Below are 23,265 nucleotides of genomic sequence, written 5' to 3' on the forward strand. Positions count from 1 at the left end.
CCAAAGGGTGGACTGTCAAAGTCAGAAAAATATCTCTATGCACACTACCATATTTGCACCTCACACAGGTCCGTGCTGCGCATGCGTACGCTCTCCCGTACGTGCGCATACTCACAGTCGCGGGCACCCGCAGGCGCATGGTATGCGTATTTACGGTAGAGTTTATGTGGTTGTAGCGTGCGACTCAATCATTACATATTTTCACTAATAATGTATTTTGTAGATCATGGTCCCTTTGATAGATTCTGAAAGTTTGGTTAATATAGAATGTTTATGAACAGAGGAATCCCTCTTTGTGTGATACGAAGGGTCAGACAGGAGTAATACAGTGGTGTTTAGTATCCATCGGAAGAATATTTAATTAGAAATACTCCGGTGTTGGTTTGAAGCAGATCAATCGCTCGTGCGAATAGTTATGGACATAAGAAGTTTATGAACATTTACTTTATTTGCACTTTATTACCCATGCGGCGGGAAACCCAGTTTCCCTCCCACCTGAGCAGTTGGAAATAGTCACAGCCCACCTGTATGAATCAACCTATGACCTTTTGTTATAATGCGAAGCCGAATTCCTGTGTCCAATGAACAATGAGATTGTAGGGACCATTGAATTGTATTGTGTGTGGGGCATAAATAGGCAGGCCGACCGTATCCAGTTCTCTCTCCTCAACGGTTCTCATTGCTGATAATCGGGAGCTGGATATCGAGGCGCATGCGATCGTTCCCCTTGTGCGTAAGTTTTCTCCGTAATCATATTGTCTTACTGTGAGCCATCTCTCTCTCTCTCTCTACTCTTTCTCTCGTATTTTCCTTTAATTGTATTGTATTGTATTTCCTGTGTAGTTTATCTGGTTAGTTGGTTTATGTTATATTGTAGTGTATCATTTGTACTGTGATTCCTTTTGCAAGTATAATAGTTATAATACATATAATAGGTTTCGGACCCTAAGCCCAGGTATCTGTGTATTCTTTATAAGGGTTAAGTATTCTCTGAGCGTCGGTGACGCTCAAGCAGCTTTGTAGTTAATCAGGTTACACCAGGTTGCACTTACACTCTGTCTCTACACTAAGGTATACTGTGTATCTCACTGTTAAAGGTATAGATATAAAGGTTTAAACGTTGTAAGCGTCTGCACCGCTGGTGATCTCCTCGTGGTCCCGAGCGTCCGCTACGCTATAGCGAATCATTACGTTAGTCGGCAGCCAATAGCGTGCCTGCCTGTGATCACTGGGCCGTAAGCGAACGTGACGCTTGAGCGTCTCGACTACGGTTGAGCGATCGCTACACAATTTGCGTACCCTTACGGTACTTCTTACGTAGATAGCGTACAGTGTTCTTAGACCTCTTAAAGTGATTTATATACGATAAATATTTAGCTTTATCACAGGATATAGCGCTGTGTAACCTGGCTCTTAGGAGAGGTATACCGGGAGACTGGACCCAGCGTCCCTGGAGACCTGTAGCTGTTCAGAAGAACATGGCTGCTGTGGGTGGGAGGAGCACCTCAGAGGTGGGTAGACAGCAGCGGAATGGCGTCCTCAGCTGGGGGAGGGGCCACTGGGAGAGGGCTGGCCTCCCCTATGCTGACATCAACCACAAGGTTCTCTGGCCTTAAAGAACTTCCCTGTGCCAATATGGTTTGCCTTGGTTGTCTAGTTGGGTGCCGGATGAACCGGGGAGCACATCAGCACCTGCGGTCTGTCTCCAAAGACTAGAGGTAGGTCTGTGGAAAAGATGCAGTTTTCCACCTTAGCTACCCCTGTGCTCCGGCTTCAGTCTGGGGGCCTCCCGTGGAGCTGTGCTAGCCGAGCCCCCAGGTGCCCGGCAGGAATCACCAGGGGGGGTAGATGGAGCAGCAGCACTGGCGCCCAGACGAAATGATAACCAGCACCAGGCATCTGAAGAGGGGGGTCTCCACCCACTGGTCTCTGAACTGGAGCAGCCCCCCCCCGAATTGTGACCAGAGAAGAGAGACCCCATCAGGCGCTCGGCTTCTCCGGAGCCTTGTTCCCTGAGCGCCAGTTGGCAGCAGAAATCTGCCCTTAGAAGCTGAACTCCTGCCAGGAAAGAGGTGGCCTATGGGAGACTGACCTCTAGTGGATACTCAACCATGAAAGAAAGAGCGAACCCCACTGTTTAGGGGCAGTCACTTGCAGAAAAGTGCTTTACACACCAGTAGCCTGGGCAATAATAGCATCCAGTTCTGGCCAAAAGAGAATGCTCCTTCCAAACAGAGAAGAGATTCCAAGGAAAGTTTCCAATCTGAATCCGCATTCCAAGGGGCGGAGCCAAAAGGCCCTTCCAGCACAGACGATCATAACGGAAACCCTGGAAGCCCCCGAGCACTTACACAGCCACACACTCACATTCAGCTACACCACAAAGTTCGTTCCACCAGTTCCACTAAGGAATCCCTGGACAAATCCGTGTGAAGCTCCGTGACGAGTCTCTCAGCCCAAGTCTCCATAGCTTGAGCCACCCAGGCCGAAGCTAGTTAAGGTCGGATTACCCTATAAACCTGGACTAGAGATAACCTTCCAACTTTGTATATAGCAGATCCTTAATGGACGCCTAGCCCTTAATAGGAAGTCTGTTTAGCTAAACGTGCCACCATAGCGTCGACCTTAGGAGACAATTCCCACTTGAACACTTGATCTACTGGTAGTGGATAAAGTAAAGCAAATCTGTGAGGAACAGAGAACTTCTTATCCAGCTCCTTCCAGGACTCCTCATTGAGACTGGAGAGATCGGAATAAGGGAAAGTACCGACATTTCTGCACCGACGCCTGAACGTAACCACAGCTTCTGCTTGGGAACAGTCCAGAGAGAGAGGCACAACAGAGCAATGAGGTCTTCCACGTCTTCCAAGGTCCTCACCCTCCAGGATGACGTCAGGCTCAGGAAGTTCACAGTAATGGAGCCCTGGCGCAGCTTAGAATTCAGATTAGACACAGGCTGGGGAGTGGCACCGCCAGGAGCAGGCGACTCTGTAACCACACACCGAGGAAACGGGCGCAGTATTTACTCTGCCTGAGAGCGACCAACCCAGAGATTGTGACCACGTCAGCTCCGCCAGGGCAGATGCGGTGCCTCCCAACACATGCACGACACCACGCCGTGTACAATGCCACAGAATTCACCATTACACTGATCGCATCTGTAAAACATTGCCATAGTGGAACTTTTCACCTTGATGGGTTTCAATCTGTCCGTCACAATCCCTACGGTATCCGGACTCCAGGTCGACAGCACAAAGGTCGACACACCTTAGGTCGACGTGGACAAAATGTCGACAGGAACAAGGTCGACATGGAAAAAGGTCGACATGAGTTTTTCACGATTTTTTTCTTATTTTGAACCTTTTTATACTTAACGATCCACGTGGACTACGATTGGAACGGTAAAGTGTGCCGAGCGAAGCGGTAGCGGAGCGAAGGCACCATGCGAGGGGACGCGGTGCACTAATTGGGGTTCCCGGTCACTCTACGAAGAAAACGACATCAAAAATACATAAAAAACTCATGTCGACCTTTTTCCATGTCGACCTTGTTCCTGTCGACCTTTTGTCCATGTCGACCTAAGGTGTGTCAACCAATTGGCGTCGACCTAAGGTGTGTCGACCTTTGTGCTGTCGACCCTCAGACTGTCAAAGTCAGAAAAATATCTCTATGCACACTACCATATTTGCACCTCACACAGGTCCGTGCTGCGCATGCGTGCGCTCTCCCGTGCGTGCGCATACTCACAGTCGCGGGCACCCGCAGGCGCACGGTATGCGTATTTACGGTAGAGTTTATGTGATCGTAGCGTGCGACTCAATCGTTACATATTTTCACTATATAATGTATTTTGTAGATCATGGTCCCTTTGATAAATTCTGAAAGTTTAGTTAACATAGCATGTTCCTGAACAGAGAGATCCCTCTTTGTATTGTACGAAGGGTCTAACAGGGGTCATACAGTGGTGTTTGGTACCCATCGGAAGAGTATTTAAATAGCAATATTCCGGTGTTGGTTTGGAGCGGATTAATCGCTCGTGCGAATAGTTATGGACATAAGAAGTTTATGTCCATTTACTATTATTTGTTCTTATTTAGTCATGCGGCGGGAAACCCAGTATCCCACCCACCTGAACAGTTGGAAGCAGTCACAGCCCACCTGTATGAATCAACCTATGACCTTTTGTTATAATGCGAAGCCGAATTCCTGTGTCCAATGAACAATGAGATTGTAGGGACCATTGAATTGTATTGTGTGTGGGGCATAAATAGGCAGGCCGACCATATCCAGTTCACTCTCTTCAACGGTTCTCATTGCTGATAATCGGGAGCTGGATATCGAGGCGCATGCGATCGTTTCCCCTTGTGCGTAAGTGTTTCTCCGCAACTATATTGATCTTCTTGTTATTGTGGGCCAATTTCTCTCTCTCTCTTCCTCTTTCTCTCTTATTTTCCCTTAAATAGCAATTGTATTATATTTCCTGTGTAGTTATCTGGTTAGGTAGTCTATGTTATATTGTAGTGTATGATTTGTATTTGTATTAATTCTCTTGCAAGTATATCATTCAAAATATATATATATTAGGCGTTGGACCCTAAGCCCAGGTATCTGTGTATTTCTTATAGTGTTAAGTATTCTCAGAGCGTCGGTGACGCTAGAACAGCTTTAAAGGTAATAAGGTTATACTGTGTTGCATTTACACTCTATCATTACACTAAGGTTTTACTGCACAATACACTGTTTATGGTTTAGATACAAAGGTTTAACATTGTGAGCGTCAGCGCCGCTGGTGATCTCCTCGTGGTCCCGAGCGTCCGCTACGCTATAGCGAATCATTACGTTAGTCAGCAGCCAATAGCGTGCCTGCCAGTGATCTCTTGGCCGTGAGCGAACGTGACGCTTGAGCGTCTCGACTACGGCTGAGCGATTGTTACGCAACGAGCGTACCCTTACGGTACTTCATACGTAAATAGCGTACAGTGTTCTTAGACCTCATAAAGGGTTTTATATACGATAAATATTCAGCTTTATCAATTGCGGGCTCGTCCTGTCCTTCACACATCTGCACTAGGTAATTTCAGCAGACATTATCCAGCAGCAAAGGGCGGGAGATCATATTCCTCGTAGTGCTGTCGGGATAAGCGTCTGCTTCACTTAGTAAAGGGTGCTGAAGGAATCCGGGAACCGGAGGTAAGTCTCTTTTAAAACTGTTTATTTTTCTGTCTTGCGTACACACGCACGCATATCTGCATTTCTTTTCATTCGTGTATTTTCATATATCACTCTCCTGTTTGCTATTGTATAATTGATAAACGTGCTAAGAGAGATTTGCCGCTATTTCATAGTTTAAGAGTAAAAAGGTAATATAGTTAAAGTATAGACAAACACAGCTGTGCCTGAGAGACAAAGCGAAGTCAGTGTGGTGCGCGGTAGATGATAAAGGATCATCTACATTGATAAACGTATAAATTGTGTTACGGTGGATCTTTGCTTTGCGTACACGTGTTTCTAACAAAGGACTGAGACTTGCGTACGCAACCCAAGGGCCGACGCACGCAGCGTATATTACGCAACGGAGCGTACGGGTACGCCCACGTAACTCAAATCACAAGTGTTAATTTTTTTCAACGCGATAAATAGCGCAACGCGGTAAATAACGCAAGGCGATAAATCGCGCAAATCTATTTTAACATTCAAAATTTAAATTAATAGATCCTTCTCCTAATTTGTAACACATCTGGTCTAAAGAGAAATTTCTGCGCAGAAATAGAAATAGAAACAAAAGTGTATATGTGGTGAGTGAGTGTTTGTTTTTACAATTTTTGAGGTTGAACCACAAGAAAAGTCGAGTTCTCGTGAGGTACATACGTGTAAGTGACGTATATGGTGGCTAGGGAGGCATCCCTGGTTAAAACATACAATTTGAGCATTAGAGTGTAGCAGACCAGGAGGTCATACTGTAACAGACCAGGAGGTCATAGCAGACCAGCAGGTTCAGGTACAGCAGACAAGGAAGTCCGCTATACAGTCCACAGGCACAACACCTAAAAGGGTTGGTGCAACACCCATATAGGCCATACAAGCTCTGGCTGAAGGAATTTGCAGCCGTAATTTTCGATTCCGTTGGTCGCTCAGTACATAAGATTAGTTGCTTATGTGCTGAACGATTGTACCGCACGTAATTGTGTGCATTAGTAAACCTGACCGGTACTATTTGTGTACGAAGGCCATAAACGCTATTTGTACATTCTAACGTGATTTGTGTAATTTTTTTTATTTTAAGGGAAGTTCGCTGGTCACTCAGGAACTATCCAACAACCGATACTTGCTGGGGAACGCGCCCCAGTAAATAAAGGTTCACAGGGGCCCTAGGTTGGGTACAACAGCTCTGGATACAGTGATTGTGTTACTGGCCAACGTGGGCGAGAAGTGAGTGGAGTACTCGGTAAACTTCACCGCCAGCCTGCCCCGGGCATCTTGGTTTTTGTAAGGGTTCGCTGAAGAAAAGCAACACCTGCAAGTTATGGGGGCCAGTTGTTCAGGTAGGGGGCGATCAACCTCGGTTCGGGTTGATTTAGTAAACCGACCAATCGGGTCGGCCAGGTATGTAATGTGTGAAAAATACGGTTCACACATAGAGGTTTTATGTGATGAATGGGAAAGAATGACTGTACTGGACGGGGAGAAATTCCCAAGAATAGGTAGCTTTAGCCCAGAAGTGTTACTAAATCTAAGGAGAAGGATAGGTCTTATTGAACCAGCAAAGAGACGGATCAAACATTATGATTGTTTAAAGTTATGGCAACAGGAAAGTGAAATGCAAAAAGAGCTAACTGACATACCTGACTCTCATCTTGGGAGGAGAGATGTGGCAATGGAGAGGATTATGGTTGCGGAGAAAGGCACAATGTTGAACAATAAAAACGCACTTAGCAACTGTAGTATAGATGATAAGAATAAGTGTAATAAACATAACAATGATAATTGTAATGCTGTTAAATGTACAACTATTAACCCGTGCAAGTTGCACCCCATGTCAAACTTCCCTCAGGAATACGAGCAAGAAAGTGAACTCAACACGATGTCGGCACCACTTCCAGCAGCCATCACACAAGACATCCAGGTGGACGCGACCAAATCGGTAAAGGCAATAATCAAACCCCCTAACGGAGGGTCAGGTGAGGTCGTGTCCACAGGTACTTACAATGTTTTATATCACGCACAAACAAATGTACCCCATATTGTAAGACCAAAACAAGGTGATGTAATTGAGTTTAGTCATGTCAGGGTGATCACAGTCCCCAATGGGAAGACTGACGATCAGGGAACCATTCCCGTCCAGGACAGTGCAATGCGCTGTCCCTGGTCCCGGACCAAATTGAGATCAATTATGTCCGAATTTCCCGATCCACGGAAAAATCTAGTCGCATGTCAAAGGTTCATTAAAGAACTAGGAAACTCAACAGAACCCACCAACAAAGATTGGCGGACAGTGCTGAGGGCATGTTTGCCCTCCGGTGTTGACTCTGCGACATTTATTACTGATTGTCAATTAGACACAGAAGTACCTCAAACGGAGGAACACAATCAGGAATGTATTAAGCAGATAAACCAACAGTTAGAAGTATATTTCCCTGCCGTTGTCAAGTGGAATGAAATCTTCTCCATAAGACAAAACGAAAGGGAAAGTATCTCCAGTTATTTCAATCGAGCACTGCAAGTAATGGCTAGGAACACTGGGATCACAGACATCAAAACATGCGCACAGCATAGAGAAATAGCGGTTAAGGTATTAATGAATGGTTTAAAGGAGGTATTGAGTACAAGGGTACAGACCACCAACCCAAACTGGAGAAATATCTCGGTGGCCGCATTAAGAGAGGCCGCTATTGATATTGATCAAAATATCACCAGATACAGAGAGTCACAAAGTGATAAATTAATGGCCGCAAGTATACAGGCCCTAACCACAAGACCACTCCAGCATAAGCCCCAAACCCCTGCGAGAAATTTAAATGTGGAAGTCTGTTACAATTGTCATAAAAAAGGACACTTTGCGAGAGATTGTAGATCAAGAGGAATACAAAAGTCATATCAATCCCCTAGACAACAACATAACCATGATATCCAAGGAAGCAGGGAAGCACAGGGAAAGCGGTTGATGGTGATGAGCATCCGAGCGTTTGAGGAGGCATCAAATCAACCAAAACCTTAGGTCACTGACACTTGGAAGAAGCCCCGGGTTTGTTTTCTTTGTAAAAGAGAAGGGCATTATGCCAGCAACTGTAATAACCCACATAAAGTCAGACCCCCTAGACCCAGAAATTAGCAAAATTAAAAACACACACAATTATAAACAGGGACCATATAGGAAGAATTTTGAGCCACACCCATAATGTGCAATCAGGAAAGGTGATCATTAGTACTGATGGTAAGCCTGAGGTTATAGTTAATAAAATTGGGAGGTCATTCCCTGAAGACACAGGAATGACCGGGTGAAACGTTGTAAATGTATCTGTGAAATGTTTCTTTTTCTCTCTCCCCATCTCTGACGAATATTGGTAGGATTCAAACATTGCATATATACTTGGTCTTTGCAGAAGTCTACCAAACCCCAGCATGACCTATCCGCATCAATGTATTCTGGCCAGATACAGACAGTGGAATATGGAAGTGCTGGGGGGAGGGACTGCGCAAGGAAACCATTAGACATGTAGATATGACAGCCTGATGATCTGACAATGTTTTAAAATGTTTTAAAATGTTTGAAAACTGTTTGTTTGAAAAATGTTTTTTTTTTCCTGTTGTTGTTTATTGATGTGTTATGTTATATATATATACATATATGAATTGTTCTCTCTCTTTTGTTTTTTTTGCTGTTGTTGTTTTCTCTCTCTTCTCACTCATGCTTTCATGTTTTAAAGATGGTATGTCACACCTCAGTTAGACAAATGGTAATGCAAGATTTTTGCTCCTTACAGAAAGATCGCTGGTTTGGAAGAGATATTGCATCACCGGAATGTTCGTTTGGAAGACTGAGAGACAGCACCTTTTTGAGATGACAGCAGAACAAGAAGAACAACAAGACTAGAGAACTTAATTATCGTAACAAGTTTCTCTCCCCCTCTAACTGTTTTCCTGTACCCCCATTACAAATTTCTTCTTTTCTCCTCCTGTAAGATGGACTTGCCCCAAGAGACTGTGATCCGGATTTTCCTGTTGACCATGATGTTGACCAGAGCAGTCTGTTCCGGCGAGAGTACCATGGTGGTCGAGAGAGGTCCTGGAATGGGTTCTGATGATAAAGATGGAGGTGTAAATTTCCAATAACAACCCAATCACCAAGCAAAGGCGAGTACCGGAAACGATCCAGCAGCCATGTTATCTGTAAACATTTTCTTTTAAGGATTGTTAGCTGAAGAAAACTGTATCTGTCGGCTCTGTAACAATGTCATTGAGGATGGGTGCATAAAGAAATGCCAATCCAGTTTTAATATCCATATGGACCGGCATCCATTGAGTGACTATCACTCCTTAGTGGGTAGTGTATTAAATCAAACAGATTGTTGGGTATGCTCTCAAGTACCTCAAGGTCATAGCAAATCAGGGCTAGTACCATTTCCTTTAACGGTAGGGGAGGTACTTGAGCTAAAGGGTGGGAGACCGGTGGACAGGAGGTTTAATATCTCCAGCCCTCCTAGTTTGAAGCTCCACCAATACCATGTGGATAGGTCCCTATTATGTTTTAACATCTCCAACCCCCGAAAGCCGGGAAATTGGGAAGTGTCATGGAGTAATCAAGCCATGACCTTTTCGCATAGAGCAGATAGAATGCCTACAGATACAGAGCTTATACGCCACATAGCCAGTAGAGGAAAATCTTTCCGGTATAGGTATACCTTAGGAAATAGGATTACGAGAGTTGGAGAGGTATCACCAGGATACTGTGCACATATCGTACAACCTGATACGTGTACTAAGCAGATGGAAGAATTAGGGTTAGGAGATTTCACATGGAAGGTGTGTAATATGGTTATGTCCTACTCCGTCCCATATGTTCTCCCCGATGATGCATATTTCATATGCGGGAGAAAGGCGTATAAGTGGCTTGCCCCAAACTCTGAAGGATTGTGTTATATTGGAAAAGTACTGCCTGAAGTAATGACTGTATCACATGACAAAATGAAAGACATACACCGTGTTGCCCAAACTCCTTATACTCACACCCATTACGAGCACGTAGTTAAACGGCACCTGATAGAAAGAACAGAGCATCCGGCCTCTGACATGATCCATGAATCCACCGGGATTCAGTTTCTAATCGCGTTAGATATCACTCGCACCGCTAGAGGAGTGTTGAATTATAAATACATATCTGCGCTTGCAAATTTGTTAGATAATATCACTGAAATGTATGATGACACGTTTAGGTACACTGGAAGGGAACTTCAAGCTTATAAAACAGAACTGGTACAGCATAGAATGGTTCTTAATAACCTCACAGCAGTGACAGGCGGATATTGTGTCACACTGGCAACACAATACGGCGTGAAATGTTGCACATATATTACGAATAGCACCGAGGACCCGGTCGAGGTCATAGACCAAAAGATGGACGATATTCTCCAACTGAAGTGGGAATTTCGCAGGAGACACAATCTCACTCTTGCTGCTGTAGGTAATGAGCTGACTGGTTGGGTGTCATGGTTGAACCCGCGAAATTGGTTCTCTGGTTTAGGAGACTGGGCTCAAGGAGTCATAATGGATGTTGGGAAGTTTCTCCTATGTATCTTAGGTGTTATCATAACGATTGGTTTGATATTTAGATGCGGTCAGGCTTTAATGAAGTGCAATCGTCGTACTAGGGTAATGAGTTTAAGGAGTGAGGAAACTGTAATTCCAATGAACTTGATTTATGACCCAAATGTAGAAACAATGATTTGATGAAAATGCGATTTCTACGGTCCGTTTCTTTCACCTGTTTTTCCGTTTCCTCCAAGGTAAAAAGACCCACTTGGACGAGGAATTTGATGAGCCGATATACAGACAACAGAGGGATTAAAGAAAAAGTTTTGACAACCTGATACACAGATTTTTGATGAACTATGCCATGGATCCCCAGTTTCCCTAGAAATTTTAAAATTACGCTAGCCCAACACTTTTGTAAATCTATGGACATTGACAGCTTTTGCTCGCACCTTATGGGCAAAAGCACAAAGAAGACTGCATTCAACAGGCACCAAACAAGACCTCAATCGACGAATGTACATTTACCTGACATAGAATACCACCGCATTTACCGTAATTATGTCTTTTCTTCATTTCTACAACCCTCAGGTAATGACACACATAGTCGATAGGGAATACAGGCACAGATATCAGCGATCACATATCTCCCCCATTCATGTATCATCAACTAAAATGTGCTCCCCCATTTTGTTACAACCAAAGCCGAAAAGAGCTCGGTAAAGTTTGACAGCCCATCCACAGACCCGTACCACGGGATAAGAAGGAATTCAAATGTATACTTCGCAATACCTCGAAGCTTGATGTACCACACGTACGGCACGATGATACATGACCCCCCCAAACATGGACTCATACACACATGCTTCTGCTATCTCACTAGGTCATACCCTTTTCCTACCTTCTCCTCTCCTCCCCTACCCAACCATGTAAATGTATTAACCCCTGACATATATTTTTCTCTTTTTTGAAACGTTTTAGAAGGTGGCAGTTATTGTTGACTGCCAAAGGGTGGACTGTCAAAGTCAGAAAAATATCTCTATGCACACTACCATATTTGCACCTCACACAGGTCCGTGCTGCGCATGCGTGCGCTCTCCCGTACGTGCGCATACTCACAGTCGCGGGCACCCGCAGGCGCACGGTATGCGTATTTACGGTAGAGTTTATGTGATCGTAGCGTGCGACTCAATCGTTACATATTTTCACTATATAATGTATTTTGTAGATCATGGTCCCTTTGATAAATTCTGAAAGTTTAGTTAACATAGCATGTTCCTGAACAGAGAGATCCCTCTTTGTATTGTACGAAGGGTCTAACAGGGGTCATACAGTGGTGTTTGGTACCCATCGGAAGAGTATTTAAATAGCAATATTCCGGTGTTGGTTTGGAGCGGATTAATCGCTCGTGCGAATAGTTATGGACATAAGAAGTTTATGTCCATTTACTATTATTTGTTCTTATTTAGTCATGCGGCGGGAAACCCAGTATCCCACCCACCTGAACAGTTGGAAGCAGTCACAGCCCACCTGTATGAATCAACCTATGACCTTTTGTTATAATGCGAAGCCGAATTCCTGTGTCCAATGAACAATGAGATTGTAGGGACCATTGAATTGTATTGTGTGTGGGGCATAAATAGGCAGGCCGACCATATCCAGTTCACTCTCTTCAACGGTTCTCATTGCTGATAATCGGGAGCTGGATATCGAGGCGCATGCGATCGTTTCCCCTTGTGCGTAAGTGTTTCTCCGCAACTATATTGATCTTCTTGTTATTGTGGGCCAATTTCTCTCTCTCTCTCCTCCTCTTTCTCTCTTATTTTCCCTTAAATAGCAATTGTATTATATTTCCTGTGTAGTTATCTGGTTAGGTAGTCTATGTTATATTGTAGTGTATGATTTGTATTTGTATTAATTCTTTTGCAAGTATATCATTCAAAATATATATATATTAGGCGTTGGACCCTAAGCCCAGGTATCTGTGTATTTCTTATAGTGTTAAGTATTCTCAGAGCGTCGGTGACGCTAGAACAGCTTTAAAGGTAATAAGGTTACATTGTGTTGCATTTACACTCTATCACTACACTAAGGTTTTACTGCATATTACATTGTTTATGGTTTAGATACAAAGGTTTAACATTGTGAGCGTCAGCGCCGCTGGTGATCTCCTCGTGGTCCCGAGCGTCCGCTACGCTATAGCGAATCATTACGTTAGTCAGCAGCCAATAGCGTGCCTGCCAGTGATCTCTTGGCCGTGAGCGAACGTGACGCTTGAGCGTCTCGACTACGGCTAAGAGATTGTTACGCAACGTGCGTACCCTTACGGTACTTCATACGTAAATAGCGTACAGTGTTCTTAGACCTCATAAAGGGTTTTATATACGATAAATATTCAGCTTTATCAAGTCCCAGACCCATCCCTACACAGTCTCGCTGTCTGCAGAGGATGCGAGTAGAACAAAACCTTCTAAACAGGTAAATAAAATACAGGTCACTGAGAACCTGCACAATCCCCAGAATAAAACACAGAACAGGCAATAGGCGCTACGCAGCAAAGAGACTGTGCAGGGGAAAGCCAGGACTAACCGGCTCCCCGACTGCTCCCCCCACCCCTCTAGGGGAAAGGCACTTGGTTTGCCCCGTGTGGTGCACTTTCCCTGTAAGGGCGCTGCATGCAGAAAACCCGGCAAGATGGTGCCACCATGCGTTACAGCGCTGCAGCCTCAAAGGGTGAGAGTGCGCCCTGACCCCCGCGTCCAGGCGGTCTCAGTCAGCGCTCTACCCTCCTGCTGCGGCTGTCTGTACAGGACCTGCCCTGAGCTCACTGCCGGCGCTGCACTCAAGCTGTGCATTACTACACACTGCGCGCAGAACCTTACTACACACTGCGCGCAGAACCTTACTACACACTGCGCGCAGAACCTTACTACACACTGCGCGCAGAACCTTACTACACACTGCGCGCAGAACCTTACTACACACTGCGCGCAGAACCTTACTACACACTGCGCGCAGAACCTTACTACACACTGCGCGCAGAACCTTACTACACACTGCGCGCAGAACCTTACTACACACTGCGCGCAGAACCTTACTACACACTGCGCGCAGAACCTTACTACACACTGCGCGCAGAACCTTACTACACACTGCGCGCAGAACCTTACTACACACTGCGCGCAGAACCTTACTACACACTGCGCGCAGAACCTTACTACACACTGCGCGCAGAACCTTACTACACACTGCGCGCAGAACCTTACTACACACTGCGCGCAGAACCTTACTACACACTGCGCACAGAACCTTACTACACGCTGCGCACAGAACCTTACTACACGCTGCGCACAGAACCTTACTACACGCTGCGCGCAGAACCTTACTACACGCTGCGCACAGAACCTTACTACACGCTGCGCGCAGAACCTTACTACACGCTGCGCACAGAACCTTACTACACACTGCGCGCAGAACCTTACTACACGCTGCGCGCAGAACCTTACTACACGCTGCGCGCAGAACCTTACTACACGCTGCGCGCAGAACCTTACTACACGCTGCGCACAGAACCTTACTACACGCTGCGCACAGAACCTTACTACACACTGCGCACAGAACCTTACTACACACTGCGCACAGAACCTTACTACACACAGAACCTTACTACACACTGCGCACAGAACCTTACTACACACAGAACCTTACTACACACTGCGCACAGAACCTTACTACACACTGCGCACAGAACCTTACTACACACAGAACCTTACTACACACTGCGCACAGAACCTTACTACACACTGCGCACAGAACCTTACTACACACTGCGCACAGAACCTTACTACACACTGCGCACAGAACCTTACTACACACAAAAGAAAACAAGAAAAACTTATAAAGAAACAGAGAATAAACTAACAAAGGGCTGTGAGCCGTCCTCCCTGACACTTCTAGTACACCGGCATGCTGGGGTCGCAGGGGGAGGAGCTTAAGACTCATAGCTTTAGTTTCACCTACAACCCCATGCTCCAGTGTCCCCCAGCCTTGCTGACAGGTACTGACACTGAACGGGGGTCCTGATGGGTGTGGCGGGGTACAGAGGGGTAAGTGTCCGTGTCTTGCTCCAGTACCCATCCTCTATTCTCACTGCTCCAGTACCCATCTTCTATTCTCACTGTTCCAGTGTCACCCACCCTCTATACTCACTGCTCCAGTGTCCCCCAGCCTCTATACTCACTACTCCAGTGTCCCCCAGCCTCTATACTCACTACTCCAGTGTCCGCCAGCCTCTATACTCACTACTCCAGTGTCCCCCAGCCTCTATACTCACTACTCCAGTGTCCCCCAGCCTCTATACTCACTGCTCCAGTGTCCCCCACCCTCTATACTCACTGCTTAGTGTCCCCCACCCTCTATACTCACTACTCCAGTGTCCCCCAGCCTCTATACTCACTACTCCAGTGTCCCCCAGCCTCTATACTCACTACTCCAGTGTCCCCCAGCCTCTATACTCACTACTCCAGTGTCCCCCAGCCTCTATACTCACTGCTCCAGTGTCCCCCAGCCTCTATACTCACTGCTCCAGTGTCCCCCAGCCTCTATACTCACTGCTCCAGTGTCCCCCAGCCTCTATACTCACTACTCCAGTGTCCCCCAGCCTCTATACTCACTGCTCCAGTGTCCCCCAGCCTCTATACTCACTGCTCCAGTGTCCCCCAGCCTCTATACTCACTACTCCATTGTCCCCCAGCTCTATACTCACTACTCCAGTGTCCGCCAGCCTCTATACTCACTACTCCAGTGTCCCCCAGCCTCTATACTCACTACTCCAGTGTCCCCCAGCCTCTATACTCACTGCTCCAGTGTCCCCCAGCCTCTATACTCACTACTCCAGTGTCCCCCAGCCTCTATACTCACTACTCCAGTGTCCCCCAGCTCTGTGCAATGTTCCGTCTGACTGCCAGAGATCAGACTCCGCAATGACAGGTCTGCAGCGTATATACACCTACCTTATCGCTATGCTCCATAAACTCGGCCAGATTCAGCAGGGTCTGCGTCACCTCCGCGATGTCCTGCGCGGTCAGCGCCATTTCAATGCTGCGGATAAGCTCATCTTGCTGATCTTCATTCAGCTCGGACCAGCAGGACAGAAAGGCGGCGTTAAATAGATCTCTGCAGGAAACAGGCAAATGGTCAGTCACACAGCTACTCCACCATCTGTATCCCCAGAAGCAGCAGAAGACCCACCTGGCCAGAGGATTATACGCCTGTGCCAAAGACCAACAGGAGCGCAGGGCAGGGGAGGAGGAATCTTTCAGCAGCTCCACACTCAGCCTTCTCAGCCACTCAAGCCAGTCATCTTTGGAGACCCTGCGAGCTGCTCCCCAAGCCTGTGAAGCCAAGAAACCCATATAAGTATGGAGATACACAGCAGGAAGGCAGCCATTCTGTGGCTGGGTGATTCGTTAGGAACCAGTCCCTCATGAAGACTCGTCAGAGAGGTCACTGGTTCCTGCTGGCTGACCGGTGACGTGTGGCTCCTGCCGTACCTTCTGCAGATTGGTGGTGCTAACATGCAGCTTCTTCATTGGGCCACTGTCCAAGGGACCACTGGAAAGAGTCTCTCCCAGGTTGCCTTTCAGAGCCCGGTGCTGATAAATCAGCGGGTCCTCCTCCTCGTCAGCGAGAGTATACCCCTGTAATCAGATAGCCGACAGTTACAGTGACAGATAACAGGCCCTACAATAGAAGGCGACAGCGTGACGGCACCCACAGGGACACACAACGTGCTCTAGTATCGCGCTATGGACACAACACGGGGCTGGCGGGAGGTTTGGAAGAGATCGCGGCTCCCTCTCGGCTGCGTTCAATGGATTCTGCTACAGTGGGCAGATGAGGGAGTAGAAGGACAACACTACACTTACAGGAATGTTCTGTAGGAGCAGCGCCTCCTAGTGGGCAGATGAGGGAGTGGAAGGACAACACTACACTTACAGGACTGTTATGTAGGAGCAGCGCCTCCTAGTGGGCGGATGAGGGAGTGGAAGGACACAACACTACACTTACAGGAATGTTATGTAGGAGCAGCGCCTCCTAGTGGGCGGATGAGGGAGTAGATGGACACAACACTACACTTACAGGAATGTTATGTAGAAGCAGCGCCTCCTAGTGGGCAGATGAGGGAGTGGAAGGACACAACACTACACTTACAGGAGTTATATAGGAGCAGCGCCTCCTAGTGGGCGGATGAGGGAGTGGAAGGACACAACACTACACTTACAGGAATGTTATGTAGGAGCAGCGCCTCCTAGTGGGCAGATGAGGGAGTGGAAGAACAACACTACACTTACAGGAATGTTATGTAGGAGCAGCGCCTCCTAGTGGGCAGATGAGGGAGTAGAAGGACACAACAGTACACTTACAGGAATGTTATGTAGGAGCAGCGCCTCCTAGTGGCAGATGAGGGAGTGGAAGGACACAACACTACACTTACAGGAATATTATGTAGGAGCAGCGCCTCCTAGTGGGCAGATGAGGGAGTAGAAGGACACAACACTACACTTACAGGAATGTTATGTAGGAGCAGCGCCTCCTAGTGGGCGGATGAGGGAGTAGAAGGACACAACACTACACTTACAGGAATGTTATGTAGGAGCAGCGCCTCCTAGTGGGCAGATGAGGGAGTGGAAGGACACAACACTACACTTACAGGAATGTTATGTAGGAGCAGCGCCTCCTAGTGGGCGGACGAGGGAGTAGAAGGACACAACACTACACTTACAGGAATATTATGTAGGAGCAGCGCCTCCTAGTGGGCAGATGAGGGAGTGGAAGGACACAACACTACACTTACATGAATGTTGTGTAGGAGCAGCGCCTCCTAGTGGGCAGATGAGGGAGTGGAAGGACACAACACTACACTTACAGGAATGTTATGTAGGAGCAGCGCCTCCTAGTGAGCGGATGAGGGAGTAGAAGGACACAACACTACACTTACAGGAATGTTATGTAGGAGCAGCGCCTCCTAGTGGGCAGATGAGGGAGTAAAAGGACAACACTACACTTACCGGAATGTTATGTAGGAGCAGCGCCTCCTAGTGGGCAGATGAGGGAGTGGAAGGACACAACACTACACTAACAGGAATGTTATGTAGGAGCAGCGCCTCCTAGTGGGCGGATGAGGGAGTGGAAGGACACAACACTACACTTACAGGAATGTTATGTAGGAGCAGCGCCTCCTAGTGGCAGATGAGGGAGTGGAAGGACAACACTACACTTACAGGAACGTTATGTAGGAGCAGCGCCTCCTAGTGGGCAGATGAGGGAGTAGAAGGACAACACTACACTTACAGGAATGTTATGTAGGAGCAGCGCCTCCTAGTGGCAGAAGAGGGAGTGGAGGGACACAACACTACACTTACAGGAATGTTATGTAGGAGCAGCGCCTCCTAGTGGGCGGATGAGGGAGTAGAAGGACACAACACTACACTTACAGGAATGTTATGTAGGAGCAGCGCCTCCTAGTGGGCAGATGAGGGAGTGGAAGTACACAACACTACACTTACAGGAATGTTATGTAGGAGCAGCGCCTCCTAGTGGGCGGACGAGGGAGTAGAAGGACACAACACTACACTTACAGGAATATTATGTAGGAGCAGCGCCTCCTAGTGGGCAGATGAGGGAGTGGAAGGACACAACACTACACTTACATGAATGTTATGTAGGAGCAGCACCTCCTAGTGGGCAGATGAGGGAGTGGAAGGACACAACACTACACTTACAGGAATGTTATGTAGGAGCAGCGCCTCCTAGTGGGTGGATGAGGGAGTAGAAGGACACAACACTACACTTACAGGAATGTTGTTATGTAGGAGCAGCGCCTCCTAGTGGGCGGATGTGGGAGTGGAAGGACACAACACTACACTTACAGGAATGTTATGTAGGAGCAGCACCTCCTAGTGGGCGGATGAGGGAGTAGAAGGACACAACACTACACTTACAGGAATGTTATGTAGGAGCAGCGCCTCCTAGTGGGCAGATGAGGGAGTAAAAGGACAACACTACACTTACAGGAATGTTATGTAGGAGCAGCGCCTCCTAGTGGGCAGATGAGGGAGTGGAAGGACACAACACCACACTTACAGGAATGTTATGTAGGAGCAGCGCCTCCTAGTGGGCGGATGAGGGAGTAGAAGGACAACACTACACTTACAGGAATGTTATGTAGGAGCAGCGCCTCCTAGTGGCAGAAGAGGGAGTGGAAGGACACAACACTACACTTACAGGAATGTTATGTAGGAGCAGTGCCTCCTCGTGGGCGAATAACGGAGTAGAAGGACACAATACTACACTTACAGGAATGTTATGTAGGAGCAGCGCCTCCTAGTGGGCAGATGAGGGAGTGGAAGGACACAACACTACACTTACAGGAATGTTATGTAGGAGCAGCGCCTCCTAGTGGGCAGATGAGGGAGTAGAAGGACACAACACTACACTTACAGGAATGTTATGTAGGAGCAGCGCCTCCTAGTGGGCAGATGAGGGAGTAGAAGGACACAACACTACACTTACAGGAATGTTATGTAGGAGCAGCGCCTCCTAGTGGGTAAATGAGGGAGTGGAAGGACACAACACTACACTTACAGGAATGTTATGTAGGAGCAGCGCCTCCTAGTGGGCAGATGAGGGAGTGGAAGGACACAACACTACACTTACAGGAATGTTATGTAGGAGCAGCGCCTCCTAGTGGGCGGATGAGGGAGTAGAAGGACACAACACTACACTAACAGGAATGTTATGTAGGAGCAGCGCCTCCTAGTGGCAGATGAGGGAGAGGAAAGACACAACACTACACTTACAGGAATGTTATGTAGGAGCAGCGCCTCCTAGTGGGCGGATGAGGGAGTGGAAGGACACAACACTACACTTACAGGAATGTTATGTAGGAGCAGCGCCTCCTAGTGGCAGATGAGGGAGTGGAAGGACACAACACTACACTCACAGGAATGTTATGTAGGAGCAGCACCTCCTAGTGGGCGGACGAGGGAGTAGAAGGACACAACACTACACTTACAGGAATGTTATGTAGGAGCAGCGCCTCCTAGTGGCAGATGAGGGAGTGGAAGGACAACACTACACTTACAGGAACGTTATGTAGGAGCAGCGCCTCCTAGTGGGCAGATGAGGGAGTAGAAGGACAACACTACACTTACAGGAATGTTATGTAGGAGCAGCGCCTCCTAGTGGCAGAAGAGGGAGTGGAAGGACACAACACTACACTTACAGGAATGTTATGTAGGAGCAGTGCCTCCTCGTGGGCGAATAACGGAGTAGAAGGACACAATACTACACTTACAGGAATGTTATGTAGGAGCAGCGCCTCCTAGTGGGCAGATGAGGGAGTGGAAGGACACAACACTACACTTACAGGAATGTTATGTAGGAGCAGCGCCTCCTAGTGGGCAGATGAGGGAGTAGAAGGACACAACACTACACTTACAGGAATGTTATGTAGGAGCAGCGCCTCCTAGTGGGCAGATGAGGGAGTAGAAGGACACAACACTACACTTACAGGAATGTTATGTAGGAGCAGCGCCTCCTAGTGGGGAAATGAGGGAGTGGAAGGACACAACACTACACTTACAGGAATGTTATGTAGGAGCAGCGCCTCCTAGTGGGCAGATGAGGGAGTGGAAGGACACAACACTACACTTACAGGAATGTTATGTAGGAGCAGCGCCTCCTAGTGGGAGGATGAGGGAGTGGAAGGACAACACTACACTTACAGGAATGTTATGTAGGAGCAGCGCCTCCTAGTGGGCGGATGAGGGAGTGGAAGGACACAACACTACACTTACAGGAATGTTACGTAGGAGCAGCGCCTCCTAGTGGGCGGATGAGGGAGTAGAAGGACAACACTACACTTACAGGAATGTTATGTAGGAGCAGCGCCTTCTAGTGGGGAAATGAGGGAGTGGAAGGACAACACTACACTTACAGGAATGTTATGTAGGAGCAGCGCCTCCTAGTGGGCAGATGAGGGAGTAGAAGGACAACACTACACTTACAGGAATGTTATGTAGGAGCAGCGCCTCCTAGTGGGTGGATGAGGGAGTAGAAGGACAACACTACACTTACAGGAATGTTATGTAGGAGCAGCGCCTCCTAGTGGGCAGATGAGGGAGTAGAAGGACACAACACTACACTTACAGGAATGTTATGTAGGAGCAGCGCCTCCTAGTGGGCAGATGAGGGAGTAGAAGGACACAACACTACACTTACAGGAATGTTATGTAGGAGCAGCGCCTCCTAGTGGGCGGATGAGGGAGTAGAAGGACACAACACTACACTTACAGGAATGTTATGTAGGAGCAGCGCCTCCTAGTGGGCAGATGAGGGAGTAGAAGGATACAACACTACACTTACAGGAATGTTATGTAGGAGCAGCGCCTCCTAGTGGGCGGATGAGGGAGTAGAAGGACACAACACTACACTTACAGGAATGTTATGTAGGAGCAGCGCCTCCTAGTGGGCAGATAAGGGAGTAGAAGGACACAACACTACACTTACAGGAATGTTATGTAGGAGCAGCGCCTCCTAGTGGGCAGATGAGGAAGTAGAAGGACAACACTACACTTACAGGAATGTTATGTAGGAGCAGCGCCTCCTAGTGGGCAGATGAGGGAGTGGAAGGACACAACACTACACTTACAGGAATGTTATGTAGGAGCAGCGCCTCCTAGTGGGCAGATGAGGGAGTAGAAGGACACAACACTACACTTACAGGAATGTTATGTAGGAGCAGCGTCTCCTAGTGGGCAGATGAGGAAGTAGAAGGACAACACTACACTTACAGGAATGTTATGTAGGAGCAGCACCTCCTAGTGGGCGGATGAGGGAGTGGAAGGACACAACACTACACTTACAGGAATGTTATGTAGGAGCAGCGCCTCCTAGTGGGCAGATGAGGAAGTAGAAGGACACAACACTACACTTACAGGAATGTTATGTAGGAGCAGCGCCTCCTAGTGGCAGATGAGGGAGTGGAAGGACACAACACTACACTCACAGGAATGTTATGTAGGAGCAGCACCTCCTAGTGGGCGGACGAGGGAGTAGAAGGACACAACACTACACTTACAGGAATGTTATGTAGGAGCAGCGCCTCCTAGTGGCAGATGAGGGAGTGGAAGGACAACACTACACTTACAGGAACGTAATGTAGGAGCAGCGCCTCCTAGTGGGCAGATGAGGGAGTAGAAGGACAACACTACACTTACAGGAATGTTATGTAGGAGCAGTGCCTCCTAGTGGGCGAATAACGGAGTAGAAGGACACAACACTACACTTACAGGAATGTTATGTAGGAGCAGCGCCTCCTAGTGGGCAGATGAGGGAGTGGAAGGACACAACACTACACTTACAGGAATGTTATGTAGGAGCAGCGCCTCCTAGTGGGCAGATGAGGGAGTAGAAGGACACAACACTACACTTACAGGAATGTTATGTAGGAGCAGCGCCTCCTAGTGGGCAGATGAGGGAGTAGAAGGACACAACACTACACTTACAGGAATGTTATGTAGGAGCAGCGCCTCCTAGTGGGGAAATGAGGGAGTGGAAGGACACAACACTACACTTACAGGAATGTTATGTAGGAGCAGCGCCTCCTAGTGGGCAGATGAGGGAGTGGAAGGACACAACACTACACTTACAGGAATGTTATGTAGGAGCGCCTCCTAGTGGGAGGATGAGGGAGTGGAAGGACAACACTACACTTACAGGAATGTTATGTAGGAGCAGCGCCTCCTAGTGGGCGGATGAGGGAGTGGAAGGACACAACACTACACTTACAGGAATGTTATGTAGGAGCAGCGCCTCCTAGTGGGCGGATGAGGGAGTAGAAGGACAACACTACACTTACAGGAATGTTATGTAGGAGCAGCGCCTTCTAGTGGGGAAATGAGGGAGTGGAAGGACAACACTACACTTACAGGAATGTTATGTAGGAGCAGCGCCTCCTAGTGGGCAGATGAGGGAGTAGAAGGACAACACTACACTTACAGGAATGTTATGTAGGAGCAGCGCCTCCTAGTGGGCGGATGAGGGAGTAGAAGGACACAACAGTACACTTACAGGAATGTTATGTAGGAGCAGCGCCTCCTAGTGGGCGGATGAGGGAGTAGTAGGACACAACACTACACTTACAGGAATGTTATGTAGGAGCAGCGCCTCCTAGTGGGCGGATGAGGGAGTAGAAGGACAACACTACACTTACAGGAATGTTATGTAGGAGCAGCGCCTTCTAGTGGGGAAATGAGGGAGTGGAAGGACACAACAGTACACTTACAGGAATGTTATGTAGGAGCAGCGCCTCCTAGTGGGCAGATGAGGGAGTAGAAGGACAACACTACACTTACAGGAATGTTATGTAGGAGCAGCGCCTCCTAGTGGGTGGATGAGGGAGTAGAAGGACAACACTACACTTACAGGAATGTTATGTAGGAGCAGCGCCTCCTA

The 23,265-nt window shown here is 47.6% G+C and overlaps 1 protein-coding gene across 5 annotated transcripts in view; it reads right to left on the reverse strand.

The window, feature by feature from the left end:
- MTOR (mechanistic target of rapamycin kinase) overlaps positions 1–23,265 on the reverse strand; it is a 634,684-nt gene that overhangs the window by 460,773 nt on the left and 150,646 nt on the right. For all 5 annotated transcript variants that reach the window (XM_063948692.1, XM_063948690.1, XM_063948689.1 and 2 more), the window contains exons 27-29: positions 16,299–16,445; positions 15,997–16,139; positions 15,759–15,921 (exon numbers count right to left, since the gene is read on the reverse strand). In XM_063948692.1, the coding sequence (XP_063804762.1) occupies positions 15,759–15,921; positions 15,997–16,139; positions 16,299–16,445 (453 nt within the window). The remainder of the gene's footprint in view (positions 1–15,758; positions 15,922–15,996; positions 16,140–16,298; positions 16,446–23,265) is intronic.

This window comes from Pseudophryne corroboree (genome assembly GCF_028390025.1).
Source record: "Pseudophryne corroboree isolate aPseCor3 chromosome 10 unlocalized genomic scaffold, aPseCor3.hap2 SUPER_10_unloc_2, whole genome shotgun sequence".
Lineage (NCBI taxonomy): Eukaryota > Metazoa > Chordata > Amphibia > Anura > Myobatrachidae > Pseudophryne > Pseudophryne corroboree.